Source organism: Perna viridis, chromosome 5 (genome assembly GCF_037379345.1).
Source record: "Perna viridis isolate PV_CMFRI_1.1 ecotype Kerala chromosome 5, ASM3737934v1, whole genome shotgun sequence".
NCBI lineage: Eukaryota > Metazoa > Mollusca > Bivalvia > Mytilida > Mytilidae > Perna > Perna viridis.
In genome coordinates this window covers 7395021-7420647 of record NC_142449.1, presented here as the reverse complement: position 1 = coordinate 7420647, position 25627 = coordinate 7395021, and the positions used below count along the sequence as shown (strand labels likewise).

Below are 25627 nucleotides of genomic sequence, written 5' to 3'. Positions count from 1 at the left end.
TGTTAATAAGACTTTGGGCATCCCGTTTCGGTATCTGCTTTGAAATTTACTTTTGGAATATGAGTATAAAACTTCAATACCTCCTACCCAGGTCGCTTTCCTAATCTTACAATAATCAACAATTTTTTACAAACATCTACCTATATTCCAAAAAATTAACAGAATATAAATTAGTCATGTACACTGCACATCAAAAGGAATATTACTGGCAATAGTACTGTGTTGTTTATGTACATTAAAAAACTGTTGTCAACTATTAAACTGTGCACATGAAATCAAGATTTTTCACAATTTAACTATACTAAGATTGCAGAGTTCTGAATCATTCCCATTATACTGCTTACTGTAGGTTTGTAAAGGAGATACTGTAGTTGTCAATGTGAAGAACAAGCTAGAAGGTGGAGAAGGTGTATCTCTTCATTGGCATGGCGTCTTACAGGAAGGAACTCCACACATGGATGGTGTATCAATGTTAACACAATGTCCTATTCACCCATACACTACTTTTCAATACAGGTGAGACCCCTAGAGCACTATGCAATTATCTAAACAATCACCGATGTATGATTTCTTCATGTATATTCAAGATTTTCATATTTTGAAAATTAATTTTAAAATAATATTGAAATAAGTTACGGAACACTCTGATTTATGTTAAAAATCAGGTCCGGGTGTTAAAAGAATAGGCCTGCAGCAGCGCTAAGCTTGTCGTAAAAGGCGACTAAATAGTGCTCAGAAACCTAGCCGGGGGCTAGGGCGATCTGCCCACAGAGCAACTGGGATGTGTGCCCCAGGTGGTGGAATGAGGTACCCCTGGCCTGTTACATGCTGGGGTTGTCAGGGTATAATACGGAAAACCTGACCGCAAACCATAGTGGTGCACCGTGTTTGGAAAGGTGCCACGTTCCTCGCACGTTAAAGAACCCCGCTGTGGCATTCGATAGTAGGAACCTTTGCGCTCCGCCACAGGAGGCTAAATTGCCCGACCTTACCCATCCCCCCTTTTTCCAGTGGCAATCAAAATTTGTCGACCCTATTATCCTTGTGACCCATCCTTTTTTTTTCATTTCATGTTCATTTTATCATCCATTTCATGTTCATTGTCTGAATATAGCTGAAATATTGCTGCTCGGACGTTAAACCCCAACAAACAAACAAAACTGATTTATGAATTAATAATAAATGATATATTTTATAACATATATTTTATTGTTTGTTTCAAATACTCCTTGAATTAAATAGTTGTGATTAGTGAAGTGTGCTCTAAAAGGCAAAATGTTACTATTTTTACCATTACAAAATACTTTTAAGTGGTAGCTAATTTGTATGGCAGTGAAATCGCACATATGATGTATAATACAATGTATTATCAAGATAATTATTAACGTTCCGTTCACAAACCAACACTATTTGATAACTTATCCTATCAGCCATGTTTTTCATTCTTTTTGTTTAATACGAACGTTAAATTTTGATTTCAGGTTTAAAGCAAATGATCCAGGGACACACTTCTGGCATGCCCATGCTGGCTTGCAGAGAACTGATGGCATATTTGGATCATTTGTTATAAGACAACCCCGAGCACATGACCCACATTCTATTCTTTTTGATGACGATCTACCAGAGCATACCATTATGCTCAATGATTGGATGGAACATATCGGAGCAGTAAGTTTTGCTGCTGGCCACCATGCTATGAAAGATCACTTCCCAACTTCAATACTGATCAACGGTAAGAAAACGTCATTAATAATTGAGTAATGCCTACTTTTTTTATCGTTAATTATCGCCAATACGCATTTCAACATACAGTATGAAATGGCAAGTAGTCCATATACTGTGGGAATGATTCTCTGACACATCTAAAATAATACAATAAATAAAACATTACATATAAATAACAGACTTCCTTCAACGATTATACTCACTGTAATAATCTGAGGTCAATTTTTTAAGTTCCGACAAACAATAAAATATTATTTAATACCAAAATATACGTTGTTCGTAATTTGATTAGCATTGACAATATTTTCTATACAAATAAAAGATAAGTTAATCTTACCAACTATCATCTTTGAATATCTAAACCCCCAAATAGCGTATAAAAATTATTCATATAAGTTCTACCCAATATACTTACAAACATTTCACGTAACATTACATTTCCCGGGAAAACATTACAATTGTTCCCGGTTAACAATTATGTTTCAGCGTCAACGAACACTTAACAAATAAAGTCAAATGAAGTCACTTTTTACTATATAGTGAAAATACAAATATAAACAATAATACAAAAAATAAACAACTTAGAACCTTTGAAAACGGTTCTTACACCGGTCAATAAATATGGTATTGTGTCAACAAAAAATAAAGTACGGCAAAAAAGATAAGCATTAAAAATATGTTATAAATGACAACCAATAAACACTAACATATATTTTTGTAGACCAATAAAGAGCAATACTTTTGTGATGTAATATTATGCTTATGAAACTTTTTTTTCTTTTGAGCAAGAAATCCCTTATGGTATTTTTTTTAAATTTTAATTATTGAAAAACCAAAAAAGGTAAAGGAACAGTGAAGGAATTTAACGAAATGATGGATCACAGTGCCCATAAAGACTCTGCATTGCCAGAAGATATGATAATGGACACATTAACAACGACTAGAACGATGGAAATGAATCATGTTGACCAGATGTTTGAACATATGATGCACAGACGAAGCTCAGAAAACCAGGAAATGCCCCCAAGTCACAATATGGATAATATGCCTCACAGTATGACAGATCTAGATGCACGACATACTCCGCATTCTATTTTTAATGTGAAACAAGGCAAGCGGTATCGATTCCGTGTGATTAGCAACGGAATAGCAAACTGTCCAATTCAATTTTCTATCGATCACCATAGTCTGACTATGGTTACAACTGATGGTTCACCGTTCAACCCTATTACAGTTGAATCCTTTACTGTATTTGCCGGTGAACGATATGATTTTATACTCAGTGCTAATCAGCCTATACGGAACTACTGGATCAGAGCTCGTGGACTTGCTGAATGTGGTCCACAGTATAAATCAGTTAGTCAGACAGCTTTCCTAACTTATGAAGGTTCGGCAATTGTTTTGCCTCAGGAGCCCCCGGATTACCATAGTGGCAATAGACCTGGACTGGTTAGTTTTACTCTATTGCAGATGTTTTAGTTGACTATTAGTCTTTTGAACTTTTCTACGAAGTGTCATTTAACTTGATTATAAAATAATTCAGGGAAACCACAGCTTGTATAAATGTCAAATTCTTAATCAATCTTGGAATTTAAAATTCAGACGACCTCACAGACCGTCAACATGTAGACAGTCCAACAGACAGTCTCATATTAAAGTTAATCATAACGCTGTCAAAAGCTTAAATTGTCAAAACTCAATTAGGTATAGTTAGATATACATGATAATGATTTTATTTCAGTAAAGTATAGGTTTAATATTTGTATTAGTTCATCATTAAGGATTTTTTTCTTGTAAACTTGCCTTTTGAATGCAAACATTGTTTAACTTCTAACATACAACTTGCTGTAATATATAATTCACAATTGCCATGAAAAGAAAGAATTGGGACCCACTGCTGAATTACTAACAATATCATTATCATTTTCATCTTTAATGTAAATCTTTAAACAAGGCATAAAAGAATCACTGATTACAAATTTAAAAAGCTCTTATCATCGACATACTGCCTGCAATATTTGAATTTAAAGATTGAATTAAGCACTGAACGTGCAATCAATAGATTTATTAGATGGTGTTAAAGGAGATTTCATTGTCATCACGTATACACATTGGATGATGTTAATCTGAATTAGTGTTTTGTAGATGTTGAACCCTCTGAATATAGGACCGTCCAGGGGCTTCATAACAGTTGATCAATTAGATTCATTCATCCCAGATGATGATGTCTTGAAACCAATCCCAGATAGGAAGTTTTATATAGCCATGGATTTCAACATGGTAGAGAACCCTAGATTTAATGACAAGAAATATTACCCGCTCAGCAAAATGATGAATAAGCATGGACATGGAAAGCATAGCCAGCATATGATGTCACCTCAGCTTAATCATATAACATTCAGACTACCACCATCTCCACCACTTAGTCAATCTTCAAAACGAATAGAGGTAGTATTAATATCTTGGTCTGGAATAGAGGTAGTATTAATATCTTGGTCTGGAATAGAGATAGTATTTATATCTTGGTCAGACGTTTGTTCCCGGATCATCAATATCCTATTTTTCGTTATAAACGTGTGTAATTGCCTTCACTTTGACTGAATATGAGATTGCGTTTTCTCAAAATTAAATCCTTTTTTTCATCTATTAAGTCTTATTGCGATGCCTTTTATCTGACTGTAACACAGATGTTCGTGTCAAATATTATAAAAAACATAATTCCGTATACATTTATCAACAAACATAAGACAGTTGACAAGTTTGTCTCCTACCCATCTGTGAAATCCGAATATCACATCTTTCACACAAAATGATTTTTTCTTCAAAGGCCGATTTATTCAAATTCGATTATATCCTAATCTTTCAACAAAAAGTTGCAATGTTTACATTGTAAAATACCTTTAAATGGTCGAGTTTCTGAAATCAAGGCAAGGATAGGTTATAAGTTATTTGATTTACAACCATATTGCCAGTCTGATATCCTTTGACAGGTTACTGTTGTTACAATACTGTAAAAGTATTAGTTTTTTGGTTTTTAATTTTCACGGATTCTGTCCAGTGAGCATATTTGCTGGTATCATTTTTCGCGATTTCAAAAAACAGTTAGCGTTATATACTATAAAAATTAAATTTCGAGGGTACCATTTTTCGCGGTATTCTGTGAATCGCCAAAATAACGAAAATTAGAACATCGCCAAAACTAGTAGGTATACGGTATATTTATTAATTTCAAGAACGCAGGAAGCATAAAATTGCTATGCTCATTATTTGATAAGAATGTTCCGCTTTGAAACAAAGATTGCGGATGACACGGGGATTTTCTTGTCAAGAATTATAAAATTTAATTTAATTTAGCAAGTGAACACTTAATCTTGGTGTTTTGATATGAAAGACAACTCTGACTCGGGTATAAAAAAAGGGTTTTTTTTCCATCAGTAACGAGATTGATGTCATCGTCATAGAATAGAGTTATTGAATGAAGTACCAAAATATATGACTATTTCAACGATTGAGGTAACACGTAGGACTGCGTTACGCATACTAGATACAAATACGGTAATTTTGATACATCTGAATTTTTTTTCAGTCATTATTTTGTGACGAAACCTCATTTGACGACAAGGATTGCTCAAAGGAGTTCTGTGAGTGTACACACCGGCTGAAGGTAGAGCTTGGAGAAGTTGTAGAACTAGTCCTTGTAGATGAAGGGAAAAGAATGAACAATAACCACCCAATGCATCTACACGGCCACAGTTTTAGGGTAGTGGCAATGGAAAAGGTAAACCATATTTTCTCACTCACGAGTCACAAAAATGACACAGTAATAAATGAAATACATTCAATTTATCTGAAATCTACTTTATTAAGACAAAGACTTATTATTCCTTCGATTTATTTGTAATTTGTTACTAAATCCAAATTTACCTTCTAATGAAATTCACAATTCTTTTGGCAAATGATTGTTGGCTAATGCATGGCTTTGTCTGATATTGAAACGTGCCCGGTTTTTTGTGCTAAGGGTGCCAAGGAATAACTATCTTTTGAACATACGGTACCTTAATGTCTTCCTAGATCATGATCTATAGACGAATCATTTTGTTTTGGTAATTAGTAGCATTTAGCTGATTCATGATGTGTTAATTTCTTTTGACATGTTTTTCAATTTATACAAAGGGAGATAAACATTACTTTAGATATTGTGGTATTCATTGTTTAACTTTAGCTAAACACTTCTACAACTGTTGAATATGTGAAAGTATTAGATGCCATGGGCCAAATAAAGCGGAAGTTAAAGCGAGCAGTACTGAAGGACACTGTGACCGTACCAGACGGAGGATATACCGTTATACGCTTCAAAGCAACTAATGCAGGTAAAGATAGACAATAACATTCATATAACCCGTGTGTAATCGTATCTTTAAATATGATTTGTGGAAAATATCTTTTGCTTATTGTTTTTGAATTTCAAAATAAAATAGTCAAAGTATGCAAATGACAATATTAACCATAAATAATTTCAATTTCAGGATTTTGGTTATTTCATTGTCATATTGCATTCCACATGGAAATGGGGATGTCCATGGTCATACAGGTAGGAGATGTTGACCAAATGCCCAAACCTCCGAAGAGTTTTCCTAGATGTGGCGACTGGACACCGGACACAGCTGATGATGACGATGACATTGACAGACTGAGTCAGTCATGTCCGCCATTACCGGCGTCATCGTCCGCAGCGCCATCTTCACAACCTACTTTACCGACAACTTCAATTTTAACTTCAACTTTAGCACCACCAACAACAATGGCAGTAATTATTTTATTTGTACATGCTTGCCTTGCTAAACACTGACCTTACTTATATATATATAACGAATAGAAATCCTTACTCACTAAAATCCATGTTTGTGCAATATTTACCTGTATTGTTTTGTGTTTTTGTCTTCGTTGCTGAATGACGTTTTTACTAAATAAACTAACAAATTAATTATATTGAGGAATTCCAATAACTAGAATTAGGTGCTGTTTATTTAATGTGTTTTTGTACTAACAAGCTGCATTGTTAGTATATATTGCATGCATGACTTGCTCAATAATTCTATGAAATATGTAATTGTAAAAAAGACTACATTGAGTTAAATCCCTTTTCTGAATCCATATATGTATTTAACATTTATTTCTACATTTATGTCTATGTTTTCTTTTGACACAATGTTTCATAAAGCTTTTATTTATTGCAAACATTGTTTTTTTTGTCTAGTCTATGTCTGTCTTGTTTATTGTGCTGTTTATCACCTACGTTTTAGTGCATGTACCAGATGTATTAAAATTAATTACTTTGTGTATGAAATCCATAAGTTTATACTTAAAACTAATCCTGTCAGTAAGTTCTTGTAATAAATGCGTCTCTGCATATGACAATAACACATGTCTGAGAAGTTGCTAAATAATGTCGAATAACTGGTTAACCGAATGTATTCAGGCCTAGTTGTATAAAAAAAATTGGAATATTATATATTTTGTTAATTATGTAGGTTTACGATCCAATTACATTTCGTGACAGTTTTTCAAATATCAAGTTAAGATATAAATGGCCGACTAGAGCCAACAATGCGTTGGCTGTTTAAAAAAAATATTATACTTAATTTGATTATGCACATTTCGAGAGAAAATATCAAGATTCATCTCACAATGTGAAATATTTTTTAAAGGCGAAATTCAAAATGACACTATCTTTTGTTACGGCTTGTATTTTCAAAAGGTTTTCACGAAGTATGTTGCAATTCAAAATTCAAGTGCATGAAGCTGCCGCTATGTCTTAAGCAATAATTAAACAGAAAACTAAAAAAAAAAACAAAACAATATAAGCATTAATATTGAATGTCAAGAATTGTATCACTTTTACATACATTTTCGTGATTCATTGTTATCACTGTTAAACTTAACTGTGCATGAATAACAATTTTCATTACATAATGAACCAGAGAGGTCATTGTATTATTGTTTAATCGATACTATATATACTATATGAAAGATACAAAGATATATATTTTATGCTTAATTTGTTGTTATAAAGAATGTCAATTATATTTCGTCGTAATCTAGCTTTTTTGCAAATTTTAAATAGATATATGTATATTTCAGCCAGATTTCTTCAAACTGCCCATCTTAACCAAAGTTATATCAGCAGAATATTGGCTGTTCAAAGATATGTTTATGATTATATAGACGTACACGTTTATATATATTGACAAAAACTCATGTATATCAAATCTATATTTCTGTCTTCTAATATTCACTTTTCTGATCTTTCTTTTCTTAAATCCTTCCTTCTTCTATATATTTTAGCATCCACAAGAAGAAAACTATTTAGGCGGACTTTCTCAGTTACGCGACATTGATGTTGAATCGGCAACTCTACACTATGTCTTGTTATTGTGGATGACTGGAAAGAAACAAAACAATACTTCACCTGCAATAAACAACTCACAGCCACAGCACACAGCAAGCTATAAGAACTTTCCTATATCTATTGGCGACCACGGGAAAAAGTTTTTGCCAAAACCGGCTGTAAATATTCATGCCCTTCGAAACTTACCAGATATACCCATTCATCTTACCGGACGGGCGAAAACAACATTGCAAGAATTGCTGCAGTTCGCAAAACCGTTAGATATAGTTAACCCTATTAAAACGAGATCAAAAACCTTAAAGAATTTTAGACACAAGACAGTTTTAGCAAAGAAACTGTCAAATATCTTCAGAAAGCAGAATCGACGAAGATTACACAGATGAAATTGATTTATGAAATTCAGTTTGAAATCCAATCTCTTATGTGCTGCGTTTGTTACGTAATAGTAGTGCTATCATGATGTAGTGCCAAAATTACACACAGAACTTCAAGAAACAAAATGCCGGGAAACAAAAAAAAAACCGTTTAAAATCAAGAAGTATGAAAGGGGTTATCGGTCTTGCAAATTATGTGTGAAAAATCATTATTTGCATTGATTGCATTTTGTTCCCTGTAGTTAAAGTAATTTATATAAAATGGGAATAAAAGTTTGGCGATGGTCAGTAAGTCAGTCAGGTCAATGTAATTTTGTTTTTCATTTCATACTCCATATACTTGCTATTAGTTTTTTCCAACCTATTAATGTTTTTTTCAACTTGTTTGGTTTCTGCTAGCTTTAATATTTTACAAAACAGGTATGCGCATGTCACGTTTTATCAGTGTTTATATTTAAAAATTGTTAAACAAGATAGCTAGTTTTTATGTAAGCGCTGATATGTCGACTCATTTCAGTATTTTTCTGTTTATTGGGGAAGGTTCATTGTTATTTTCATTGTTTTTAAATCATGGCAAGCTTGATCAATCCTGTTTTAGGATATGTCAAAAGAATAATACAACGAAAGGAGCGCAAAAGGCCAAACCATTACCACTTATGTTATTCATTCATTATCCATTGTGTCATATACCTATGTATGCATCATCCTGTATTATAAGTTACATGTACTGACTGTATGCATGTAATAAAAAAACTGAGGAAGGTTTTTTTATTATCGAACTTCAAGATCATCGTTAAGTAACTTTTCTGAGGTTCTGGTTTTAATTTCAAGGGATGTTGTTTTTCGTACTATGAAATGTGGATTGCATTGAACTGTGATTTTTTACTTCAATAATCCGTAATCCTTTTCTGTGAAATTAAGATATCCAAAATCCGGACATTTCATTTTTTTTTTATTCCGAATGCAACCTTCATGAAATGAATAATCAGGTTTTAATGTAAAGAGATACATATCAATTCAAAACAATAGGCTGAAACGAAGATGCGTGATTTTTAAAAAAATAATATTAAATGTGCTGTGTAAATATTTTTTTATATAAGTTAAATTTCGGTTTAAAAGATCATTGTAAAACAATGTTCTGGTCGTGGGGTTTTGCATTTATCAAAATTAGTTGCGACTTTGACACTTTCTGCAGCTGAAGAACTTAATAGCGGAACTTTATTTGATATTTAAAATTTATTTATATACTTAGAAAAATGACCCAGTAACAATTCATGTCATTGTTTAATACAATAAATGTAAATGTACATTTCAAATGGTTTCGATTAATATTTGATTCTGATGTTGAAGCACATTCGAAAAATTGGTAATGGAAATATTTTGGAAAATGAATTTGAGAATAAACTAGCAACTGTTTTAATTCTATGCATTTTCTTTTACTAGCGTCCATTTGTTTAGAGTATTAAGTGTTAGTTGCTAATCCATGAACGTGAAAAGAAGACCTGTATTGTCGGATGTATGAATTTATACTTTGTATCCTTTCTCATATTGTTTCCAAACTCTCTCAAACAAAGGAACACAACTTAATAAACTGTTAGCTACCGCAGTTAATGAGATTTGATCACTAAATAATCATCAATTTAGTGCCTAATTCTGCTCACTAGACGCAAAAAGCTTGAAATTGGGTTCACTATTAATACGTAGAGGATTGTCTCCAATCTTTACCTTTATCGTGAAGTTAACAAAGAGGACAGCTTACAACTAATCGATAACAAACTCGATGCATTTGATTTTCCAATTTTCATCTATTCATTCCTATGTAGAAACAATGCAGTCGCTCCAGCGTATTACATTCATTACACCGCACAACGCGGACTCATCTGAAGGCTTACACATAATACTATGACAAGGTCATCTTGCCAACATGTGGCGGTCGTCGCGCTTCGCACAATCTATGGCGGTGTCAGTGTGGAGAAAAACTATCCCATCTGTCATAGAGTTTTTGAAGGGACTACATTGTTGGTGCCCTACAAGAAGAATCAAGGGAACCAAGATTCGATCGGAAATCAAAAGGATATATATCCAAAGATAATGGCTAGACAGGGAAATGGACACAAGAAACAGAACACGAAATAACGAAAAAACACCTACAGAGAAACAAAAGTAAATGACCGACCCGCACTCCACTTAAACTTGGATCATGGATCTGTTGCGCCGGTAGGGTTGCATAATCTATTTTTCTAGAAACAGCCACCGATTTTCTCAAAAAAATATCACGCCCTGAGTTCACTTCCGTTTAAGTTGGGTTCATTCTGCTTGGTCCTGTATATAGGTAGTTGTTTTTATGTGTTGTTCGTGACATATTTTTAAAATCTCCCTGATGTTCCGGACGTTTTGTCCAAGGAATATCGTTTGTTAAAGAGTAATCAAGGAAACCAAGGTTAAAGCGGTAATCAAAAGAATGTAATCCAGGGACAAAGACCAGACATAGAAAACAGACATAAACAACAGAGAACATGAAGTAACTAAAATCATACATACAAAGTAACAAAAGCAAATGAGCAACTCGGACCCCACTAAAAACTGGGAGCATGGACCAGGTGCATCGGTAGGGTAAGCGTCCTCTGCTTTTCTAGAAACACCGGCTGAGTTGCTCATAAAAAGGTTATTCTGGCGTAGTCGAAAGAGAAAAGGAAAACTATAACACGTTGAATAAATCAGTTTTCATGGCGCAGATGGATATACCATAAAGATCTAAATGTAAAGACTTAGAGAAAGAAAAAGACAACACACACACGTCTATAACTTATTAGCAATACACAATTGTATTTGACCATTTTTTCTGCAATCATCATATTTATGCATGATGCACACAAAGAACAATGTCAAGTTTTATCACTTATGAAGACGATATTTTTGAAATATTTTTCTGTAACAGATAAAACAATTTTTTTCAAATAATTATTTTTAAATTATATAATATGTGCAATACATCGTATCCCTTCACATCAGGCACAGAGAGTAAAATACGACACTTTATTATTAGAAAATTATATACAGAACTTAATTATTAGAAAATTATATACAGAACTTAATTATTAGAAAATTATATCATTGATACCATTTACTGAACGATAGACAGCCAGGAGAAGTTTGTACGGATTACTGAACTAAAGACAGCCAGGAGAAGTTTGTACGGATTGCTGAAGTAAAGACAGCCAGGAGATGTTTGTACGGATTACTGAACTATAAACAGCCGGGAGAAGTTTGTACGAATTACTAAAATATAGACAGACAGGAGAGGTTTGTACGAATTACTGAACTAAACACAGCCAGGAGAAGTTTGTACGGATTACTGAACTATAGACAGCCAGGAGACGTTTGTACGGATTACTGAACTATAGACAGCCAGGAGAGGTTTTCACGGATTACTGAACTATAGACAGCCAGACCATGAGAAGTTTGTACGGATTACTGAATTATAGACAGCCATGAGAAGCTTGTACGGACAATAATCGTCACTACTTTGATTCTATAAATATATTTCTTATGATCATTAAACACTAATGTTGTCGTGTCTAATTGCATACTACAAAATAAAATTGATTCGTCAGTTTGAAGTCGTGCATGCAAATATGGTTAAGTGATTACAAGAAAACTGAACACCGTTACCTTAACATGTATTTAACAAAACTTCAAACCACGTTGAATATTGTTTATAGGCTTGTTACCTTGCATTTTGCATGTAATACATTTAATTTTGTGGTTAAAACAATTAGAAATAAAATGTTGCATTATAATTTGATGACAGTTACATGTTTATAGCACCAGACCTTGTGATATAACATTCTGTCTTACAATAGGGTTACTATTCAAAGCAGGTAAGTAATAAAATTTAATTCTCATATGAAAAGCAATTTTATGAAATTGTTGGCATTTTTTATATCTCTTTAGCAAACAAATGGACCATGATTACTTTGATTTGAATTATTTGAATTATGGCGTTTCCGATGTTAGTAAGAATAATCAAGGGAAATAATGTTCTAGTGGTAATCAAAAGAATTTAATTAAAAGACAAAGACCAGACATGGAAAACAGATATACACAACACAGAACGTAAATTAACTAAAATAATACAAAGTAGCAAAAGCAAATGAGCAACTCGGACCCCACTAAAAACTAGGAGCATGGACTAGGTGCACCGTTAGGGTAAGCGTCCTCAGTTTTTTCTAGAAACACCTGCCGATTTGCTTATAAAAAGTTTAGTCCGGCGTAGTCGAAAGAGGAAAGGAAAACTATGACACGTTTAACAAATCACTTTTCATGGCGCAGATGGATACACCGTAAGAAATCTTTCAAAACTTTTAAATTATATGTACAGCTGTGGATAACATAAACCATCTAAAAATCAAGAACTGATATTGAAAGAAAAAAAACTACTTTGCCTCATTTAACAAAAAAATGTTTGTCACTTAGATGGAAACTGTATCAATTTCAGTCAATAGCGATTTCTCATAATCTATGAAATGTCATTGAAATACTATTTCTATGTTCAAAGTCCAAAGCATTTTAAAGTATTAAGAAATTGTCAAACTCATTATTTAGAGAATAAGTAAGTGCCACACAAATGCATTCCATGATTGATCATGAAGTGTTAGAGATAAAAGTTCGTTTTTTTCTCATTTTGTTTTGCTTTTGTATTCTTTTGTTCTTGGCACTTGAAACTAGTTTGTTTGCGTCTGTACTGTGCCAGTTAATACCAGTTGATATATGAAAATATGCATACTGATTTAGATACAATCTCTTTAATATATTGCATTAAAAATATTAAATTTTGGAAGGATTTGCCATTGTTTATGATTTCCGTGACTTTTAATTTTTGATTATAGTTTTAACAATCAGCCTTTATAAATGAATAGTAATAGGAATCAATTAGACAAAGAATGTTTGTTTATTACAATGAACCGAAGACAAATACCTATTACAATTGTAAACTTTATTTTGTTGTATTAGTTTTTTTTTGGAAAAAAAAGTAATTTAACTTCGTACAAACAAAGACAATTAAATATTGTTTTGAAAGGGAAACCAAATTATTCCTTTTTATTTTGTTTTTATTATGATGTTAGGTTCAATGGTATCAATATCAAAGCGTTTTTAAATAACAATCCATAACAAGCGATGGCTAACATTAAACATTGCAGTTAAGCAGCTTTAATTCTCTCTTTAAACACATATTTTATATTGAACAATTTTATTTCGTTTCGGCTAACATTAACATCGATAAATTGTTGAAGGAAATAATGTCCTTTCAGGTCGGCATAAGCAATGACCGGGTTTCCGTGCAAAATGCAATTACTGGCAATAACGGTACTTATCTGCCTATCTGGAAAAGTGACAAAAGCACAGGAAGTCGATATCGAAATATCCGGCGGTGGTGGAGGAGGTGGAGGAGGAGTGCCTGGAGGTATAGGAGGCCGAGGTGGAGATGTCAATACAAACGTTGTAATTGGAGGTTCTGGGGCTATTGTAACTAACAATATGGGCCAAACGGACGTTGGTGAAGTCGTTACTTCTAATCCAAGTATTATGGAAAACTGGCACTTAAGTTCTAGGACATCTAGGGGCAGTATACAGAGTCAATGGGAAGAACAAAGTTCAGATAACAGTGGATGGCGTGTTGTACATGTAGGACAACCGTGGATCAATAATTGGATGATGATGTTTCAATAATCATTCCTCACAAAAATGCGACAAGCACTATATTTTAAAATAAATGTTAATTTTACATATTCGACGATGAACATTCATTTTATGCATGGACGTGGCTGATGGTGGAGAAACATTTTGCTCCCCGGGAAAATGTCATTTTAGTTTATCATAATTAGATAACCCAATTTTATATTTAACAAGCACACTAAACTAGTGAATACTGCTGTATGGAAAGAAACGTTAACAGTTTATTGCAATATGTAGTCAGATTTGATTTTATCATTCTTTATTACCAGATGTTATTATTTTGTAACACGTTACCGGATGTTACTATTTTGTTACATGTTACCGGATGTTATTATTTTTTAACATGTTAGCTGATTTTATTATTTTATTTTGTTTAAAAAGGTACAGTAAAATTTGGTTGGAACGTCGGACTTTTAAAAATTTAATAAACTTGTATAATATGCATCTATTTTTATTAAATAGAAAAAGGAAATAAATATTTCTGCTTTTCGTTGTAAATTTCATCAGTTTCAAGGTCACCTTTTGTGTCTGCAAAGAAACATTCAAAAATTAGAATTTTCGTAAACCGTCAGAAAAAGTCTTAATTTAAAAAAAGGCTTTTAAGTTGTTTAAAAATGTACATTTGATTGTTTACGTGATTTAAAAATATTTGCAATATGAAATTGCGTATGAGGGATAGAGAATTGTAAATAAAATGAAATAAAATTGAGCGTTTTCACCATGTACGGCCAGTTTGAGCTCAGACATTTTATTAATTCACCTACCATTTACAAGTGCTATCACTGGAACCACTGACAGAACTACCAGAAGACCCAGAGCCTTCCGTATACGGCTTTTGACCAGCATAGTTTCCTCTAAAATAAAAATTATAGGTATTTACATCTATATCTAACATATGCTTTAAATCTGTCATTGTAAAAAAATCCATTAAAACACCTTTTTCATGGATACATCTTTTATCGTGGATTAGAATGCATTATCAACCACTTAACAACAATAAATCCAACCTCTTGAAAATGACAACAAAGTCGAAGTTGTGACGTATTATCTTGGAATACACAAAATTAACCGTGAAATAATAAACACATTTAATAAATAAACAAAATTACCCGGGTCCATAGTTGCAAACAAGGAACCTTATGTTTGAGTAGTGCGACGGCAAGTTAGTCATTGATGGACAGAGAGCCACTGCGCATCCTACTTTGGTGCTATCATCCCATACAACCTTGTTGGAGAAAGAAGATTGTCTTTTATTTTTAAATTACAAAAACGAACTGCTAAAACATAACAAACAATGTTGAAAATGACAAATCAATGTCATTGAAATCGGAAATTTTTTGTTGAATTTTTCATTTTGCGAATGTTACTATTGTTTAACCATATATTCAAAACTGTACTTTTTGTAATTCAAGACATACATGTACAATAAAAGCATCCACCAAACCCCCTAACCCGAAAAAAACAAAACAAAACAAAACAACTTATTTTAAGATATGAAATAAATTAATGGATGAATTCATTGAAATGCAGTAAGTTATGTTTACTATGGGCACTACCTATGACTACTCACGTGTACATTCTTGTAGGCTTTAAAAATTATATCGATATTCAAATATTTATTTAGATTTAAACAAATGACATTTATATTATTATTATTTTAATCATTCATATGATTTAACATTTCAAGTTTGCATAAGGTGACGGCAATTTTCACAAACGTCCGAGTCGAAATATGTATTTTAAAATTCTTCCAAGTCCCAAAAAATCAAATGGTCGTCCCCTTCACATCAAACCAGAAATTTCATAACATTAACCTGTGTATAGTGTCCACATACTCCTGCACACGAATTGGTGGTGTAATCATAGTCTTCTTTCTCGTTTACCCATGATGCAACGCCAGATTGCAAGTACCCAGAACTTGCTTTAATGAAAGACAGGCGTTCAATAAATAAATGATAATAGAATTATCTTGATTTAAACAAATAAAATTAAAAAATATTTCATTAGCCTTTGGCAAATTTATTGTCTTTTTTAAAACAAAAAAATGTTGCCAGGCGATATACGATTTTCAAATATTGTAAATATAATAATTTGTTTTGATGGTTTTTACTTAATGTGTGATAAAATTGTTTTATTTTTTTATTGTGTCTTGGAAAGTTATCTGTATGATACTAAATTATCCGGTAACAACAGCTTCAAATGAGAAACAATATTAATCTACCATCAACTCGGAAAAAAAATAAAAAATAAAAAATGAAAACAATTTAAATTACTACCGATAGTTTTCACTAGATATTTCGTCTACTCTAATATAATTTTCTAAACTTTTTTAAATCCCCCAAAAATAAAACAAATAAAACATTAAAAAAAACAAAGCAAAGCCGTAGATATGCATATGTCTTTTAATCTAAACTAAATAGTAAAAATATTATAAATAAAGCAACAATCATTGATTTTTACCCAAATGTATTTTTTCTCATTTTGTTTTGCATTATTTACGTGTTTGCATTTGTAAATTCATTTAATTTTTACCTTCTTCAATGTGCGTGATTTAATCATATCTGTTTGATTAATACATATTTAGAGGACGTGATGTTGTGGAAAAGTGTAACAGCTTTGAATAAATAAGAAAAGATGACCAACTAATTGATGCTATTAAATTCAAATGAGAAATCCAACAAAACTCGTAAATACTGCAGCATACTTACTGCTTTGGTTTGTCTTTTTTTAAAGTTTTGTTTTATTTCTTTTGTTTTAATTTTAATTATTTCCTTATGATTTGTAGTAAAATGACGTCAGTTTAAAAACCCTACAAAACTTAAAAGATAACATTATCAAAATGGTATCATACCTGTTGTGCCGTAAAGATTTTCACCAACATAGTAGAAGCTACTGGCTTGTGATGATCGTGCACTATTGTGAGACCAGATGCACTGACTTGCGTAGTTCTGGGCAACGGTCGCTAACTCATTACTCCAAGTCTACAATATTCAAATGAAACTTTGTTGGAGTATTTTAGATTAAAGAAACAGGTTCAAAATTACACGTAAAAATTTAATTTTAATAAATCGTTATCTTTATTTAATACTATGATGAATTAACTGCCATATGTTTACACAGGAGCATTGCGAAAATAAAACAGCAAAATAATGGTTCTGAAATCAATGTGTTATAATTATCAGCATCAATCTTTTTGCAACATTTAAATTTTGGTTATCTGGAATTTAAATTGGAAGGAGCAATAGACTCGTTAATTTATACACACAAATACCAAATGTAACATCGGTCTTAAATCAAACAGAGGTAATATATTTTGATTGTAAAGTCGGTCATGTAACAAATCGAATCTACAAGAAAGCATATTTTCAAAGACCTATACCATTTCAGGCATGTTAGCAGCTGGTGGGTCAACACTGTTCCTAGCGTCATTATGGAGCTGCAGTAATATATCTCTTTCTGATGTTGTAAGATCACTGCCAGTACTTCTTGTGGAAACGCCTAATCCTTTTTTCGAGAATTCTATTTTTTCGGGTCTAAAGAAAGAACGTAATTTCTCCTCGAAATCGACTGATGTACAAGAAACAAGAGCCAAAGAAATGGCAAAGACGAACACGTTAAATGACAACATGGCTGGTCTGAATTTACAAACGGGTATCAGTTTATAAACCATAAGGTAGCAGGAGTATGACGTATGTTTGCTCATTAGTGGAAGCCAGAAAAGATTAGCTCTTGTAAAGCATATATTTGGTTTTCTATCTGTTAATTCAAATGTTAACAAACTAATGAAGTAAATATAAATGAATTTAGCATTTTATAAATGTGCGTTTATAGGCTATAGTGTTAAGGCTTGTAACGGCATAAACCAGTATTTGCACTTAGGATTATGTACTAAGAACTGACAACCCTGTCATCATCGAAGTTTAAAAAAATCATGCATGCCTTTATAGTAATGTTTAATTAGCAATATTTGAATAAAGTTCTTAATTTCATGCAAATGTACTTTAATGTTGTTAATTGTTAAATTTAACCTACACCTAATTATGGAGTTTATGATTTAAATCTTTAATTTAAAAATAAAAATATCAACAAAATTTTCTTTTGAATCTATAGCTAAGTAAACTTTCATCACTTTTTGCAAATAGGTTAATGTACAAAGGCAAATTGACCTTTAACTGTACACAATATGCGTACAGTGATAATCAAAGATCATGATAGAGAAATCTCATTTGTTCCTTAACGTTTTTACGAAATGTTTAAGACTTTTGAGTGTTTTATTTTAAGTTCTGATGTTTTTTCTTGTATTTGTACTGTGCATATACTGTTCTTCAAATCTAGTAATATGTGTTATGTTCTCTTATATTTGTATATGTTAAATGAAAAAGACAATTCTTGAGTAATTTTTGTAAAAGGTAAACTTAAATATTTAAAATTGATTGGACTTTTGGTTGGAAAGAAACCTGTCAAAATCGGCAGGAAATATTTGTGCTTTTGACTTTTAGATACTAATTGTTTCAAAATGATAATCTAAATGCTTTTTAAGAGTAATCAAGGGAGCGAAGATTTGAGCACAAATCAAAAGAATATATTCCAAGGATGAATACTATACAGGGAAACACGAAATCACTAAAATGACTTTAATATTGTAGAAACATAACCCTTTTCCAGAAGCCTTATTATGAGAAGTCCGGCACAGTAGAAAAAGTCCGCGTAGATTCGGCAAGCTCTGGCATAAGATATGAGATTCGTTTGAAAACTTCATTTTAACGTTAACGGGATGTTTCCACTGAAGAACGGAAATTAGTGAAACTTTTGCATTTGTTTTTATAAGGATTAGCCTCACAGTAATATTATATACAGATTATATGTGTTTTCATGATTTTGTTACATTGTATTATTTCTATCATAAATATGATTTTAATAAATTTAGTTTTAACAAAGTTGTAAGACCAAAGTTATAGATTTAATGGTATATATGTCGTGATATTTAGACAATCTTAACTTGACTCTGATACTTTCCCAGCATTTTGACTTTCAATGAGGTTTAAAGTTTGTTCCTCGTCTCAGAAATACGCTTGCTAGTAAAGTTATCCGGACAAATGTGCAACAAATATTTATAATGGAGGTATTTCGATGAAAATACTAAGGAATAGTCAAGCTTTGAGGTTGAACAAAAAGAAAAGTTTTGATTTGAAATGTAAATAAAATAACATTCTCAAAAACAGTTTGTAAATGGGACAGTAAAGATTGAAATTTTACGAGGATACTGTTATTTGATGAAATCAATTTTATACAGTATGATAATGACCACCTTTAATTAACAAGGTAAACAGGCCTACATGTCAAACGTCTAAAGACCTATTACTACAAAATAAATAATTATACAAAGAATCTAACCCGGATTAAACAAACCTTTTTTTATTGTAATAAAGTCTCGTGTTTTATAGTTATGCTTCTCGACCAATACACGAATTAATTACGGACCTAAAGTAAATAAATGATAAACAACCAATGTTTATATTCAAGATACCGATGAAATAAGTCAACAATATTTTGGCTAAAAACCAGTTTAAATTTCTTAAGTAATGCTCTTTTAATCAAAATTAAAATTTGAATAAGATAATAAATTTTATAGGTTTCGGAGCAGTCTTTATCACATATTATGGTAAAGGGTTATTGCGTAAATACTAGAGTATTGTGGAATATTGTGTTATATATTTAAATAGTTTTCGAGTAAAATTGTTATCCTTTAAGGGATAATACTCTAAGATATTCTTTTATTTTTACGGTCTTTGAAATAAACAGGTAGAATGTCGAATGCACGAGAAGGTAACCACGCTACCACGATAGATCGTAGGTGGTCCTGTGCAACATGAGTAAAAGTGGTTAACGTAGGTGGTCCTGTGCAACATGAGTAAAAGTGGTAAACGTTGCATTAATGGTTCAAAACCGTACTACAGAGTTATTTAGTACATCTACTGGATTATATCTTATGTTTTCGCATTGTGTATGAAATATTAATTTTTTCTCAATTCTAACACATTTATTGATTGAGATTGACATTGATAAGATAACAACCTTCATCCTATGCTGTATATTGCTAATTTGTATCCTGAAACAAAGCAATGTGATTGAGAAAAAAAAATCTTATCTTTTTGGTAATCATGTTTTTTGGGTTTAATTCAGTAGATTCGCGATCAAAGATTTGGTGTGAAAATCAAGATCATTTTGTCATCTTAAAGAAATATATTTTGAATAAGTCAAGTTTTAATGTGGGCTTAAATCGATCAACAATTAAATCATAAAGTTTTTTTTTATTTATTGTTTATATTTTCAAGTTCAAACCCATTTACGCTTCTTAATGAGCCACTTAACGATTTGTATGGCGTAAACTGACCAATAGTTTGATCAGAAAAATAATTCTTGAATGAATTAATCATCAATAATCATTTTGGTTAGAAAATCTACTGTCATAACAGAGTTGTACATACATGAAATAGGGATTTATTTTTCTTTTCAGAGGCTTTTCATAAAAATTATCTTCACAATCATTGAACTCAGCAAAAGCAAAAACAATACCTTCCTACTTTCGTAAAAGGAAAATGAGAATTATATTTAAGTCGAAAATTTGTAAATATTGAGATCAGTTAAAGGCCTGTACGTGTAAATGCACTGAGAAAAAATCCCTTCGAATCTTGACGTAACATGTTGTCATTTCGTGTAGCCTTTTGCAAAACTACGCGAAAATGATTATGATTTTGAGAATTTTTGTTTGTTTGTTGGGGTTTAACGTCCGAGCAGCAATATTTCAGCTATATTCAGACGATGAACATGAGACAATTTAGCCTCCTGTTGCGGAGCGCAAAGGTTCCTGCTCCTATCGAATACCACAGCAGGGTTCTTTAATGTGCGAGGAACGTGACATCTTTCCCAACACGGTGCACCACTATGGTTTGCGGTCAGGTTTTCCGTATTATAGCCTGACAATACCAGCATGTAACATGCCAGGGGTAACCAATTCCACCACCTGGGGTATACAACCCAGTTGCTCTGTGGGCAGAGCGCCTAGCCCCCGGCTAGGTTTCTGAGCACTATTTAGTCGCCTTTTACGACAAGCTTAGCGACACTACAGGCCTATTCTTTTAACACCCGGATCTGCACGGGGCTTATTTTTAGAGAACTGAACTTTTGATTAAAATATTTTTTTAAATGGAGAACTGTCTGCTTTAGAATTCAAATTCAATGATATTGACAGAAGAAGTAAAATTTTCGATACAACTCGAAACTGGAACTGGGTTATTCAAGTCATTACTACAAAAGTATTATGGTGGTCGCCATCATGAACTCCTGGCTGGCTGGTTATAATGTACCCATCTGAACAATGAGTACCAATTTGTGCATCGTGTCCAAGTATTCCTTTCATGTACCCAAGATATAACATTTTATGCGACACTGAGCGTGTTTTCTAAAAAGCACGATTAACCTACTGGTGAACCTGGTCCATGGCCCTAGTTTTTGGTGAAATCTGGTTTGTTCATTGTATGTGTTATTTTGCTTATTTCATGTTCTGTGTGTTTATTTTTTCTTGTTTAGAGGTTATCTTTGGATTACGTTATTTTTTTATTATCATTAGTTCTCTTGATTTCCTTTTCATTCAAGGAATATACTGGATATTTTTATGTGTTTTGAATGAATTGAAAACGTGTCAGTGTCTAGACATTTTACATGGTAAAATTAAGATGTAACATGTATACATATCTAAACCGTTTACGTAGCATTTAGAGATAAATGTGTAAAATCATATAACACACAAATGAGGAACAGCGATAAAACATGTTATGTAAACGTCTTGTGTTATATATACATATGTATATAAGGGTCTGAAAAGTTGCCAGCGATGTTAGAACTGTCAAATTTTTTGTGGTTCCTTCCGCGGGACACGAACTCTTACCCGTCTGTTGCAACACCGCGTGCACAAAGTCCAGTGCCCTAGACCACTCGGCCTGCTATACTAAATAAAATATAGCTTCCGCTGGCCAAGTCATTCCTCCTCGTATGATTAATCTAGGGCTGTAACTTAGTACACGATGTATGGTAGTACGGGACAGTTCATCTAGGTGTTTTTTTTGGTAAGATACAGGATCAAATTAATGATGCATGTCACAACAAATCAATATTATACAAACGTCTCAGAATGTGACCACTCAATTCACTGCACAGATCCATCGGATCAAATTGATAATGGGAAGATAATGTTAACTTATAGAAGGGTCTGAAAAGGCGGTGTTGCCACAGATATCACAGCAGTACGAGTTCGAGTGCCGCGGAGGGAACGACCAAAAATTTGGATTTCAAATTTGACAGTTCTAACATCATTGGGAATTTTTCAGACCCATCTTGCCTATATAAACAATAACATCTACCAAAATTAAAAAAGACAAAAATGAATGTGCATAGTAAGTTGTTATTTTATGAGCAGTTTTGATGAATATGAAAACTATGTATGCCAGAAGGAATAGACTTCCTGATTGATGGGCAGAATCAATCAGTGCAGGTATTGCATTATACAGATGTTCATGAAGAAGACGAACACTTTCAGGTAAGGGTAACGATAACTATTATACGTAAACATAAGATTTGATTATATATATTATAACAGTATTAAACAGTACAATACAAGATTTATATACTGTTGATGTTACTGTGAATAAAGACATAGTACAGTCACGTTAACGAGTTACATAAGTAGAGACCCATGCAAAATTTTACAGCTTGTTTAAAAGAGTTGATGATAATAGAATATTTTTTGCAATATATAAATGCCATATTTTGTCAAAACAAAGTATTAGTGCAATAATCGTTCTTAAAGGATACTGATATAACGAACCTCTTGCGATCTAGCACTTTATTGTCAATTAAAGCAGTCGTAATTTTGCTTTAACGTAGACAGAATCTAAAAAAGACTTTTCAAGCTTCTTTAAGCTAGCTTAAGTTTGTATATTGCCTTGCAAACATTGATGGTTTATGATGTAATATAGTGTATAGCATCTTCTATATTTTATACTCAACTGTTTCATAACCTCTTTTATTATACAGCTACCATAAAAACTTTAAAGTTTATTATTTGTGACCTGGATCAAACTTTAATATATGGCACGTCGTTCTCGTCAAAAGTATGGGAATAAAATGTGATTGTGATGTAAAATAACACACTCAAATTATTTTGAATTATTTCCGTTCTCAAAAGTTTTGCTTACACACTAAAAATTTTTATTCCGCAGAAGTATATATGTGCACTGTATATGCACCAGAAATCGCTTAATTGTACACATAAATTAAAGGACGCACCATTCGGAGTACAAGATTTTCAAGTTACTGTTTAAAATTTAAGAAAAACACCGTTCTACTTATGTAAATCACATACATATTTATGATTTCTGTGCGTAAAAATTGCATACATTTTTTTCTGTAAAATACTGCAATGTAAGCGACGGTCGTATATTGGTAAGAGTTTAACATTGGTTAATAAATATAGCTGTATAATAATATCATTTACATGTCGTTTTTATTTATCATGATGTATCATAACTAACGTTGTAAGATAAAATAATTTGTATAAACTTTCAAGAATAAAACATGTTCTGTAATAGTGACTAATTATACAAATAAATATACTGACGTGTGAAAGAGACTGGCAATTCTACTTGTGTAATTTGAAACGTAAAAGCGTTTCCTTCATTTTGCGTTTGTTGCTTATTTATAGCTTTCTATCTTATTATCCTGATAATTAATAGAAGACAGTTATTGTGTGTTTTTTTCATATTTTTGTAGTAGTGTAAGTGTCATGCAGCGCATTGCCTTGTTGCTGTTCGTCAAAATGACATGTGTCTTTCGATCGATAGAAGGCCTGAGCGCAGCCGAGAAAATTACTATTTTAGAGTCCCACAATAAAGCACGCAGATGTGTAGAACCTCCTGCCGCAAACATGCCTGATTTGGTAGGTTTAAAGGCATTTGAAAACTTTATAAGCGCATGTTACAATGAATACATCTTTCATTTTAGTTTTTTTTTCTATCGGTTGGTGTTAAAATATTAATTACGATTTAGTCAGTGAGTGATCATCTCATGACATATCCAGTTCAAAGACGACATTGTCTGATGAAAAGTAAACTTAGAATAATGTAAAATTATAGTTCCTAAAGATTTGGACAAGGATGAACGCAAAAATATAGTTAAATGAAAATATCCCAAAATATACATTTTTTCTGTTCTTTGTTCTTTTTAAAGAAATTGGATGGTATCACTACTTGTTTTTTTTATCCATCTCATTATTGTATCTATCTACTATGTGTTTGTTACCTAACAAAGAATATCAAGCTCATTAAGTTAATGAGTAATCCAGGGAACCAAGATTCTAGTGGAAACCAAGGTTACAGCGGTAATCAGAAGAATGTAATCCAGGGACAAAGACCAGACATGGAAAACAGACATACACAACAAAGAACATAAAGTAACTAAAATCATACATACAAAGTAACAAAAGCAATTGAGCAACTCGGACTTCACCAGGTGCACCGGTAGGGTAAGCGTCCTCTGCTTTTCTAGAAACATCCGCCGAGTTGCTCATTAAAAGTCATATCAAGGGTAGAGGAAAGGAAAACTATGATATGATGGTTTTCATGGTGCAGATGGATACACCATAACGATCCACGATGGCGAACATGAAACATCTGTAGTGATGATTCAATATAATTTAACAATTTTATTTTGATCTATAATTAAAGTAGGTCAATCAATTATATTTTTATACTTTAAAAAGACGAAAATTATGGACATTTACTAGATCACATTTTTTATTATTTTCTAATAACATCTTACTGTTTGTCTAATCAATTTCTTATCCATCAGGAGTGGAGCAAGGAATTAGAAGATATTGCCCAGAATTACGCAAGGAAATGTAAATGGGGTCACAATCCGTCAAGAGCTTTCCAGAGTCCTTTTAAAAATGTCGGAGAAAACATATTTATTACGACAGGTGAAAAATTATAAAGGCAATATGTTTTTTTTCTTTAACTTTTTCCATTCGGCATTTTCGTTTCCAGTGTCGTTTCCTTCTTACCATTCCATTATTATTAGATAAAGGGCACATGTTTTTTAACTTGACAGTATGTACTGTTTTCGATTGTTGGTTCAAAATATATATCTATATATAGAGAATAACAAATCAATCTCCCGCTCTCGCCCATTTTTTTAAATTATGTCTCCCCCACTTTGGTGGTGACACATATTTTTTTTGGCTTGTCCGTCTGTCCGTCACAAAGTTTGACAGTGCAATTCCTCTCAAACTACTGAATCGAATTTTAGGAAACTTGGTATGTAGTAAGAA

General features: G+C 32.4%; 2 protein-coding genes across 3 annotated transcripts in view; one reads left to right on the top strand and one right to left on the bottom strand.

Moving 5' to 3' along the window:
• LOC148615793 (multicopper oxidase 3-like) overlaps positions 1–8650 on the top strand; it is a 30002-nt gene extending 21352 nt beyond the window's left edge. For both annotated transcript variants that reach the window (XM_088582380.1, XM_088582381.1), the window contains exons 4-11: positions 350–516; positions 1482–1732; positions 2567–3174; positions 3871–4173; positions 5312–5503; positions 5948–6095; positions 6252–6532; positions 8071–8650. In XM_088582380.1, coding sequence (XP_088438506.1) covers positions 350–516; positions 1482–1732; positions 2567–3174; positions 3871–4173; positions 5312–5503; positions 5948–6095; positions 6252–6532; positions 8071–8517 — 2397 coding nt within the window. In that variant the 3' untranslated portion in view covers positions 8518–8650. The remainder of the gene's footprint in view (positions 1–349; positions 517–1481; positions 1733–2566; positions 3175–3870; positions 4174–5311; positions 5504–5947; positions 6096–6251; positions 6533–8070) is intronic.
• A 6047-nt stretch (positions 8651–14697) lies between these two features.
• LOC148615792 (GLIPR1-like protein 1) lies at positions 14698–18004 on the bottom strand. The gene is made up of 6 exons (XM_088582379.1): positions 17624–18004; positions 17096–17225; positions 16059–16165; positions 15354–15469; positions 15009–15098; positions 14698–14772 (listed from the first exon to the last, which is right to left on the bottom strand). Coding segments are annotated over exons 1-6 (768 nt in total). The 5' UTR covers positions 17948–18004; the 3' UTR covers positions 14698–14771.
• Positions 18005–25627: the final 7623 nt, after the last annotated feature.

Coding starts and splice junctions, on each gene's coding strand:
- LOC148615792 (XM_088582379.1), bottom strand. CDS start 17,947: ATGAGCAAACATACGTCATACTCCTGCTACCTTATGGTTTATAAACTG. Junction 17,226..17,623: donor CTGCTAACATGCCTGAAATG/GTATAGGTCTTT, acceptor TGAATATTGTAG/ACTTGGAGTAATGAGTTAGC. Junction 15,470..16,058: donor TATGTGGACACTATACACAG/GTTAATGTTATG, acceptor TTCTCCAACAAG/GTTGTATGGGATGATAGCAC.